Source organism: Nicotiana attenuata, unplaced genomic scaffold (genome assembly GCF_001879085.1).
Source record: "Nicotiana attenuata strain UT unplaced genomic scaffold, NIATTr2, whole genome shotgun sequence".
NCBI classification, from domain to species: Eukaryota; Viridiplantae; Streptophyta; class Magnoliopsida; order Solanales; family Solanaceae; genus Nicotiana; species Nicotiana attenuata.
Genome location: NW_017670917.1, coordinates 85731 through 97294, shown reverse-complemented (window position 1 = coordinate 97294; position 11564 = coordinate 85731). Strand labels below are relative to the sequence as shown.

General features: G+C 34.6%; 1 protein-coding gene across 1 annotated transcript; it reads left to right on the top strand.

The window, feature by feature from the left end:
- Window positions 1-1931: 1931 nt before the first annotated feature.
- LOC109244467 (NAC domain-containing protein 86-like) lies at window positions 1932-8577 on the top strand. The gene is made up of 7 exons (XM_019411564.1): window positions 1932-2279; window positions 4763-4921; window positions 5071-5189; window positions 5756-6058; window positions 6818-7198; window positions 7286-7361; window positions 7911-8577. The coding sequence occupies exons 1-7, from the start codon at window positions 2129-2131 to the stop codon at window positions 8435-8437; spliced, it is 1716 nt and encodes a 571-aa protein (XP_019267109.1). The 5' UTR covers window positions 1932-2128; the 3' UTR covers window positions 8438-8577.
- Window positions 8578-11564: the final 2987 nt, after the last annotated feature.

The window sequence follows — 11564 nt, the reverse complement described above, 5'->3', positions numbered from 1 at the left end:
TTGTTAGGTGTTTGCCATAATTTTCTTACCATATTTGATTTTCCTATTTGTTGAAGGAAAAGGGCAATATAATTACCTTAACTGGGTTTTCCTTCTTGTAGAAGGAAATTACAAATCTCCCATATTTGGCTAGTTCTTTTTCTTGTAGGAAAATGTTTGGAGTTCTATAAATTAAAGATCCGTCCTTCTCATTCAGTAGCATCCACAATGTAGCCATAGGGGGCTTGAGAGTCGTGTCTAGGGGGAGAACTTTACGGGACAAGTGTTAGTGTGTCACTTGTGTTTGCCTCTTCGTGAAGTTGTTCTCTCGATATTTTATACTCTCTTTTATTATAGTGGATTGCTCATCTCCGTTGTGGACGTAGGTCAGTTGACCGAACCACGTTAAATATTTGTGTCTCTTTTGGTAGATTTCTTTTGTTGTATGATTTATCGTCGTTCAAGGTTTGCTTTGCTAGCTTCCGCATGACACCTGATTTTTCGGTCCTAACATTTTTATTATAGCAAATGTAAATTATAATTTTTCTCTTATATTTTTGGATTTAGTTAACCATTATTCTATATATATATATATATATATATATATATATATATATTTTACTCTAACTATAACTAAATGCTCCTTTCTATTATGTGTTCAGTATTCTTCTATACTTGTTATGAAAATTGTATAAACACTTAGAAGATTGTCTTAGGTAGTTTGACTGAAATTGGCTAATGTGATTGGGCTCAGGCATAGCGCGGGCTGACCCACCTAGTGTATTTTATATTTACTGTAGTACGTACTGCGTAAGTTATAAATTAAATAAAGATAACTATACACGTTGGATAATTATAATTAATAAATGCTCAGATCTGAAAATGATATCTTGATAATCATACATATATCTAGACTTAATAACTTTAATTTAAAAAGAGGAAACAGACTGGCCTCATGAATAAAGTAAGAATTGAGCATGTGAAAGGAACATTGTTAGCAGATTGGCAGTTAAGAAAGCCACCAATTCGTTTCCATGCAACTGACAGTTCTCGTTAACGTAGAGATTCAGAGATCCAATTACATCTATGAAAAAACGCATTTTTTAGGTTGTGATAGGATAGATATGATCGCTTCATCTTTTATTAGATGTCTTGGTTTCGAGTATTAAAAATAAAAAAAGATATCTAGTAGAGAGTATTTTCTCCTTTAATAGTATATTTTACGCGACATAAATTTGAATTAGCCAGAACCCGGATGAGAGTTCCGGATACAAGAAAAAATTATTTTCTGCTGTCCTAAGTCGGTAATGCATCAAATCAGCTTCCACCAAGTGTACAAGGAATCTCATACTACAAGGAAGGACAACTTTGAAGTATAGAATTTGAAAGCTAATTTGAAGGAGTGAGAGATTGTGACAGAAGAAAATAGTATACTGTATATATTTGTATCTATGTGAATCTTTACGCAAATAGTAGATTATATTTATTGTTTATGTTTTATAGACATATATATAGATTATACATTAATTTATACGATTGTATACATAAATACATGAATTATGCGTATATTATACATCTATCGGTTACTTTTAGTTAAGCGGTTAGGTGGGCGACTATTTGAGTTAATTCTTCCGTTATGTATATATATGTGTGCATGTTATCAACTTATAATGTGCATGCTGAGAGATATTTAGATAGAAAGAAAGAGGGAGGTGCCTGAGTTGTGAGCTTGAGAACAAAGATTGTTAAAGCTTTCATTTAATGTGAAAAAACAATTTTAAAATTAAAAGTAGCTAAAGGCAGGTTGGAACCCTTGTTATTTGCTTTTTGGACTTCTTCTATATCTTTTTGTCCTCTTATCATAAAACCTCATAAACCAATCCCTTAACTTCTCATCCTTCTCTATATTTCCACCTTCAGAAGCCCTAACCCTTCTCTCTCTCTCTCTCAGGTCTATTATATTGTACTTTCTTTCTTGGTTAGATGGTGTTATTTTGATCACTTACATTAATTCAGAGACGAACTCAGGATTTAAAGTCGGTGGTATATATATAGGTCGTGGCTGGTCATTCTTGTTTTTTTCCCTCCTTTTCTGGGTGAAAGATTAGCCAAGTGATCAATTTTTGAGCTATATAAAGTTGAAAAGGAAATGGTTTCATTGCCTCCTGGTTTCAGGTTTCATCCCACAGACGAAGAACTTGTTGCTTACTATTTGAAAAGAAAGATCAATGGTCGCAAAATTGAACTTGACATCATTCCTGAAGTTGATCTTTACAAATGTGAGCCTTGGGATTTACCAGGTATATATTACATCTTTATTTCCCACTTCTTTTTTTTTGTTGTTGGAGAATTAACTCAAGTAGCTGCACTTTCAATCGTTTAAACTAATAATATCCGCCAGATGTATAATATATGTATAGATCATGTATAATATGTGTATAATCGTGTGGTGGCAGAGTAAAAAAAATTATTAAAGGGTGTCAAAATATAAAAAGTAGATAAACGAATAAAAATAATACGGGGAATCAATATATAATATCTATACATTAAAATAAAATTTTGACCTAGCTAAACAGTGAATCCGATGAAGAGGTGTTAATTGACACCCCTTAGTATAAGGTGGCTCTGCCACTGTAACCGTGTATAACTAATGTATAATCTCATATATACTGCTGAAAAATATAGACAGTAAATTGGATCGACTATTTACGTAAAGATCTCTTTCACCTCTTTGATTTTTTGTTTTTTTAATAGAAACAGTATGTCGATTCGCACTTACATCTGGTCATGTATAATTCAAGATGCACAAAAGATTATAAAGGAAACCGTGTGGAAGCATGTGGAATACTTATTAGGTTTCTAAATTATCACTATAACTAGGCTTTAGGAATGCATTTTTTTTTATTTTTTTTAAAGATGAACTGTGTCATTAAAGTTGAAAGCTAAGAGAAACAAAACACTGATTAACCAGAAAGATTAATTTGAAAGTGATTTCCAAGAAAGGTATAACAAAGACATTACTCCCTCCGGTCCAAAATAAGTGATTTTTTGGATGTTTTCACACAGATTAAGAAATCCACCTTTTAGCATTAATTAGCAATGGAATTGACCATATTAACCTTTACTATCTCGCATAAACACTCCTAACACATATTCCAACACTATTTACTCCAAGGACAATGTAGGAAAAAAATAATTAATTCATTCTTGAAATCTGAAAAAATCACTTATTTTGGACCACAAGAAAAAGGCCAAAAAATCACTTATTTTGGACCGGGGGAGTACTATTTACTATTCCATTCACTTTGACATTAGTATTAACGTCACTATCTCTTTATAAGGTCATATGTTGTGACATCCACGTATTTATTTACGAACTTGCATTTAGTTCGTACACCCTCCGTTTCAATTTATGTGGTAATATTTTCTTTTAAGTTTGTACCAAAATGAATTATAACTCTTTATATTTGAAAATAATTTATTTAAATATCTCATTTTACCCTTAATGAGAAAATTTTTATATAACCTACAAATATTATGAAATCTTTAAGACCACAAGTTTCAAGATTTTTACAATCAAACAAATATTATGATATATTTATGATCACAAGTTTCAAAAGTCTTCCTTTTTTCCCTTAAATTGTATGCATATTCAAACTTAGCCGCACAAATTGAAACTTGAGGATTAATATAGCTTGACAAAAGGAAATGATGAAAAAAAAGGGAAATGATGAAAATAAGGAGAAATTGGAGGTAATTATCTTCTAAAGCTACTCTAGAAGATTCTTGATTAATACGTGAAAATGAAAAGCATTCGTAAAATATATCTGATTTAGTGCAATTTCTTAGAGTTACGTTACATACGCGTACTGACTAAAATATTCGAATTATTGATACTTTGAACACACTTTTGCAGTCAAAAGACATATGCTTTAGTACAAAAAATATCTTATATATGATCTCATGTTGGCCCCTACATCTTTTGATCTCCTATTTGAAGCTTAAAGATGTGTACTTACTGATTTAGTGACATGTCGAACCCAAAAGACAAGGGAAAAAAGAAAGAAAAAAGAAAATACATGATTGCTTAATTCAACATATTGTGAATGAAGCTTTATCAAAACAATTTATAATAACCCCTTTTTTTTTAGCACATTGGTAAGTTCATTTAATGATTACAATGGTTCCAATCTCCTTGCCCCATCTGGCCATCTCTTTTCATTCAGATCATGACATGGATTCATACTCCTCAGTTCCATTTTAAATTGTATTCTTTTTTTATTTAAAAAATGAATGATATCTCCCTATATTTAGAAACTTTATGAATCAAAATATCACTACAAAAGAAATTGAAATTACTACGAACTCCGTCGTTGATATGTTGCTAAGTCGCTCATAGCTAACAGAATTTTTTGATAATTTATCGCAAATTAGTCGCTAAACAAGATTAGCAATGAATTTTTTGTTTAGCTACAGAATTTTTCCTTTGTTAATTCTTTTTTTAATAGTGAATGCAAATACTCTTTAAAAGTGAACTGCTTTAATGACATATTTTTATTATAAAAATATTATGGCATGTTGAAGAGCACGTCAAGACGTAAGGATATTTTAGGTATATGCCAAAATCTTTCATTTTTCTTAAATTCTGTATTAGATAATTAAACATCGTCCTATAAAATAAAACGGAGTGAGTATACGTAATTAATTTTGCATAACACCCATGGAGATCTCACTTTACTTTTTTCTTTTTTCCCTAAGATATTATAATCCTCTTATGTTACAGGGAAGTCACTATTGCCTAGTAAAGATCTTGAATGGTATTTCTTCAGTCCCTGTAACCGTAAATATCCGAATGGATCGAGGACTAACCGGGCAACGAAAGCCGGATACTGGAAAGCCACCGGAAAAGATCGGACAGTGAATTCTCAGACGAGGGCTATAGGTATGATCCGAGGGTTATCCATTTTCTCGAGCAGATAATAAGGGGTTAACCTATATTTGACCCGTTTTTGTAGATCAGATATTCACCCATTTTTGGGCGAACAAATATGGAAGGATACTTATAATTTTTATCTATTTTGCCACCTCTAGGTACGAAGAAAACCTTAGTATATTACCGAGGAAGAGCACCTCATGGAGCTAGAACTGATTGGGTTATGCATGAATATCGTTTGGATGAAAAAGAATGTGAAGTTGCTAATGGTTTGCAGGTACGTTAATATATATACATATATATAGCTATAATTAAGAGTTTATATAACTTCTATATATACACGACAATATATAAGAATTTTAACCCTAGCTATGTAACTATAAATAACTATTTAAAATAATAGAGAGTTTAAATTTTTATGGACTGATAATATAAAAGATACTTACACAATTAAGTCACTTACTAGGTAATTACAAGTAAAATTTTGTGATAAGTATAATAAGTAACCTGGAGAAAATGGTTAACTTGCTATGTTAACAACTTGGACACTGTCAGCGTATGTGATGTATCCATAATCAGGATTAGTATCTTGGAAAATAAGGCATGTAATCTACTACAATGTGAATATTCTTTACATTGTCTGGTGAATATAAGTTGAATATTAAAAAGTGAAAACCTTTTAATATAGTAACGAAAAAAGTGTAATAAGCTATAATATGTAGCAGATTAAACTGCACTGATAATATTGAAAGGATATATTACGCTTAAGTTTATATAACTTTTATCATTTATTAATTGTCACTTCCATTTATCTAAAGCTTGGATCATGCATCTTAATAGCAGGATGCTTATGCACTTTGCCGTATATTCAAGAAAAGTCTGAATGCACCAAAAGTGGTTGATCCTTATTCTAGTGATCAATCCTCAAGTATTGATCTTTATTCTGATGGAAAATGTGATGATAATATGGAGAGCTCTAATTATACAAGACCAACCCAAAGCTCTCCATTGCATGTAGCTCCAGCTGGTCCAACTGATGATGACAAATGGATTAAATATTTATCATCAGATGAAGCTTTTAGTTTCAACAGTACTACTAATCCATCAATTCCAAATTATGGAACATTGCCATATGCACCACCCAAGGTAATAAAATGTCAACCAAATTATATAATAGTACAAGCTATTATATAAGCTTCTAGTGGAGCCAGGGCAGACCTACACAAGTGTAGTTACGGGTTCGCCAGATCCCAATAGCTTTAGCTTAGACTTTGTATTTATGTTAATAAATCTACTTAACATGCATTAATAAACCTAGTAAGTTATTCTATCCTAAATTTTTGGATCCATATACTTAAAATTTCGCCTCCGCCTCTGGGTGGAACATCCATTTTTCTTTTAAAAATAGAGATAAAATAAAAGAGACTTTGAGTGGCTTTTGGTTTCTTCTTCACCCTTGTTACTCATCCTTTATAAGTTAAGTTATTGACATTGACAGTTTAAATAACTTTTAAATTATCATTTTAATATCTTATTAATAGTAGATTGTCTACCTTATTTTCTAGCTGATAAATCTACTTGTTATACCAGATTATCTACATGTCGTAATCTTTTTAATGTAATTTATATTGTTAGTATAAAAAATATTATACTATTAATGTTTTGAGTTGTCATGGCATATTACATATCTTTTTCTTTTTGCCGATTATGGATCAATATAATTATGAAAGGTTACGCATGCAATTGTCATTGAAGGACCTGGTTTTGTAAATATTTTTAATTTATACTGCTTAAAGTAATCGTATCTTTTGGATGATCTAATAGCACAAAATTTTTGTTTACATTCTTATGTATATATACGTGCTAAACTCGTTAAACTCACCGTTTATTGTACTTGATCTTCAGGTAAATATAGCATTAGAGTGCGCAAGGTTGCAGCACAGGTTTGTATTACCACCATTGGAGGTTCAAGATTTCCCACAAGCTGACTATGTTAATTATTCCACAATATTGCCTCAATCAAGTTATGATAATATCCATCAAAATACAAATCAAACAGATATAGTCCAAGAAATGTTTTCAGTAGCTCAAGCTTCACACGATCATATAAATCAAGATTCATTGATTGGAAATTATACTCAAACAGCTGATGGTTTTTCCTTTCTTCCTCATCATGATAATCAAATTCATGACTTGGGTTCTTTCAATTTTGATGAAGATATTAAATCTGATAGAATTGTAGAAAACTTGAGATGGATAGGAATGTCGGACATGGATCTTGAGAAGGTACTAATTCTATACTAATTAATTTGTTTTACACTTTATAGAATCCAATATCTAAGCATTAATTTGATTTCCTTTATATTTGAATAGGCATTTCTTGAGGACTACAAGACGGTTACAATAAAAAATGTTTCAGGTGTCCTGAAAGAAGAGTACGAGAATGAAGGTATTATAGTTTTTTCTTTAAAAAACTTTTTTCTTGAATTGTCTTCTGTTTCTTATATGGATTTAAATTTAAGTTATTCACTTTGGCTGTGTAAATCTTTTTACTAAATTTAACATGTGTGGTAGGTTATTTGCTTTATTTTTCAGATTAACAATTCCACCGTGAATAGTAAGTAACATGTGGCCATCTTTTAGGTGATCAGTAAAATTAAAAGTGCAAAAACTAAACATGTTAATTAAGTATACTAGTAGAGAATGGGAATCTGGGAAGAACGGTAAAGTTTGTCTTCGTCTGACCTATAGTTTAGGGGCTCAAGTCTTAGAAATAGCCACTAATGCGTGTATTATGGTAGGCTGTCTACATCACATCTCTTGAGGTGTGGCTCTTCCTCGAACCCTACGTGAATGCGGAATAATTTGTGAACCCTTTTTTTTAAGTTATACTATTACTGGAGTAAAAGAAATTGTATTGTTAGTATATACTATAAACTATCCTTTAATTTATTTTTCTTCTTTTAGAATTTTTGGTTTATTTGTTGATTGATTACAGGAGAAACAAGCGGCCACAACAGCAGCTTCAATGAATTCATCAACAAAACAGAAGACTTCTCATCAGAATTTGGCAATGATTTTGAAGTTTATGAGAAGATTGAAGTCAACCACAGGATGTTTATAGCTACACAACAAGCAGCCAAGACATTCTATCATCAAGTTGTTCCTTCTACAACTCTCACAGTTCATCAAAATCTTGTTAAATCCGACTTAATAAAAATACCTCAAAATACAACTTTTTTTGATTGTATTTTGAGGAAAAAGCTATTGATCATTAGGCCATGGAAGAGAGCAGTAAGCACATTGGTTGGTGTGATTGCACTTTTACATGCTTTTTGGATATATTTCAGCTTATGTTTAGAGAATGAAGGATCTATAGAAGACAATATTGAAGGGAGTGAGAAGAAGAAGATCAAGAAAGGTCAAGATTGTCAATGGATTTGCAAAGCAAAGAAATGGCCTTATTTCACCCTTGTATTAGCTCTTTCTACCATTTGGTTGCACCAGATTGTTCCTTCCTTTTGACCTTTTTTTAAATTCTTTTTTCCCCTTATCATGGGAATTTCTTCTATGGCTAACCATAATTGTTGTTAGGGAAGCCCTAATTACTTAGAGCCCCCTGAATTTGATGCCAAAGGTGTCTTGATATACATATAGTATGCTCTTTGTCACATCTAATCATATTTCATATAGTGAAATATTATTTTGTGATAACTCCTATCAGCATGTTCTTGTCCTCTATTCCTTATCTGATTAAAGTTTCACCAATTAAGATAAGGAAGTTAAGTTTTATGCGTGGACGGTGTAAAAATTATTTACACATATATCACTTAAAGGTAATTGTATGTAATGTTATTTAATAATGTTGTCGGTTAATCTAGAATTAATAAATAGAATAATAAGTAACATGCTATAATAATGTTTACCTCGAAAATACGAGTAACAATTAAATTTGATTTGTGGTTTTAAAGATATGTGATTTAGTTCAATACCAATTAATTATCAAGAAAAATAAAGTAGAAATGAAAGATAGAAATGAATCAAACCAATGTTATTTAGCAACAGTGACCTCGAGACGGTGACATCGAGGTGGCTTAGGGCAGTAAGAACAATTAGGTAGGAAAATCAAAGTAAGAACAATTAAGCTAAGGGACAATTCTGATGAACAGCAGGCAAAAGGTAGAAAGTATATTCTTTGCTTAGTAAAAGATGGTCCTACAAATGATTGGGATCCTCCTTTATATAATGGGGAAACCCTAAATAAGGAATATTTCCATTTACAGTAGGGAATATTCTTGGTACAGATGTCTAACCGCCTAGTACGGAATTGTACAATCCTATTCCGTGATTTGCGCCATGACTTTGGGGACGTGACTGAATCTAGCTCGTTCTGGTACACATCCATGACGGTACTATTTCGGGATAGAACACACCCGACCTCGGTATGCATCGTGATTCGCCTTCGAACTCGGGTCTGGTCCCTCGAGCTCGAACCTGGCCTTACCCGGACTCGGACTTCTGATGACCTCTCAGGTATATATATATATATATATATATATATATATATATATATATATATATATATAAGGAATATTTCCATTTACAGTAGGGAATATTCTTGGTACAGATGTCTAACCGCCTAGTACGGAATTGTACAATCCTATTCCGTGATTTGCGCCATGACTTTGGGGACGTGACTGAATCTAGCTCGTTCTGGTACACATCCATGACGGTACTATTTCGGGATAGAACACACCCGACCTCGGTATGCATCGTGATTCGCCTTCGAACTCGGGTCTGGTCCCTCGAGCTCGAACCTGGCCTTACCCGGACTCGGACTTCTGATGACCTCTCAGGTATATATATATATATATATATATATATATATATATATATCGAAGGCATTCGATCTCGACCGTATACAGATAGTCCCCACATTTCTTAGAGTAAGATGATAAGAAATATTTTTGATCCTCGTTTCCCGAAGTCTTTAGTGATGACATCATTTCTGTGATGCGCGCGTTTGAAGTGACCGAAACGTCCCGTCGGTCCACTTTCCCAAAAAATTGAATGCACGCTAGTATTGGTCAGCCACTAGCGCCGCGAACCGTCGTTGCCCTTCTATAAATATGAGGCGATTCCTCTAAGTAAAGAACTTTACTCTTTCTTTACATCTTCCCCATCTTCATCGCTTTCTCTAATCACCCGTTTTCACCGCCTCTTTAAGTCCCGGAAAATGCCAAGCTCTTGTAGAAAACACCACATCCCCGTGCAACCCGTATTCTTTAGCTTACAGTCATGGCTAAAACTTCCAAAACGGTCCCCAAAAAGGATAAAGCGTCATCTTCTTCTACTTCTCGGCCGACCAAACTGGTGGTGCTGCCAACTCTAGAGGAGATCACCCCCGGCCCTTATGGAATAAAGAAGGACTTCAGTATTGAAAATCCCCCCGACGTCCCAGGCCGATGTGGGCACGCATCTCGATATATTAGCTTGATATCGAAGAAGCTCATCAAGGATGTGAGAAAGGACTGTGGCTGGGGAAATGAGGTCATGATTCAGATCCCGAACCCCGAGGAAAGCATTATTACCCACGTGGAGGGGTTTTTAAGTGTTTACACTTATCCCCTCACACTGGGTCCCCTCGATCTGGTGGTGATCGACTTCTACAAAACATACGAAGTCACCCTCGGTCAGATTCACCCTTCTTTTTGGCGTATCGTGATTATGCTGCGCTTCTTTTCCGAAAAGGCTAAGGGGTTAGAATTCACCCTCAGCCACCTGATTCGATTGTATCGGCCCCATCTATTTCAAGGGCTCATCAAGTTGAAACGTCAAACAACGAAATCCATCTTTGCCAGTACTGACAAGACCAAAGATCGAGGTTGGATGAGCCGGTTCGTCAGAGTAAGAACTTCGGATGTTATCCCCGGGGACAAAATGTCATTCCCGGAGAGATGGAACTTTAATCGTAAGTGGAGTTCCTTTCCTCGGTATCTATTCATGTTCTGCTTCTTCATCTCATAATACCTTTACCCTTCTTTTGGAAGCCACTACCTAGGTGCCCCTCGCAGTGCCGGACCTCGAGGATTGGGTCTGAAAGTTAGCAGCCACCTCTTCCTACGATGAGCGCAAGTGGCGTGAATTAGCGAAGGGCCAGTGGGAGGCCAAGAACCATGGTAAGTGCTTTTCCGAGTTTCAAATACTTTTGATATACTGGTGGTGAAAATTTACTCATGTTTACTTGTGCAGGCCTTGGGGATGCATTTGAGATGAGACTGGCTCCGCCCGGGAAGAAGACCAAGCCTTCGATTCTGAAATCAGAGAAGGACAATAAAAGGAAGAGGGTTTCGAAGCCCGAAGACCCTCAAGATAAGAAAACCCCTACTCGGAGGCTGCAGAAGAGGTTTGCTCAAGCGGGCGCGGATTCGGCCCATTGTTCCTCGGGTGACGAAGAAAATGACGATGAAGAGTCGGCGCTGGTGCCTCGAGCCAGGAAACCCATCGAGGCCGCCAAGCCCTCCGCCCCAGAGACCCATCTTATGGTGAGGGAACTCCGAAAAAAGATGCGGGCAGGGCCCCATGTCCCCAGAGATTGAGATCGTCCCTCCATCTTCAACAACTATATCGGAGGGAGCAAATGCTGACGACC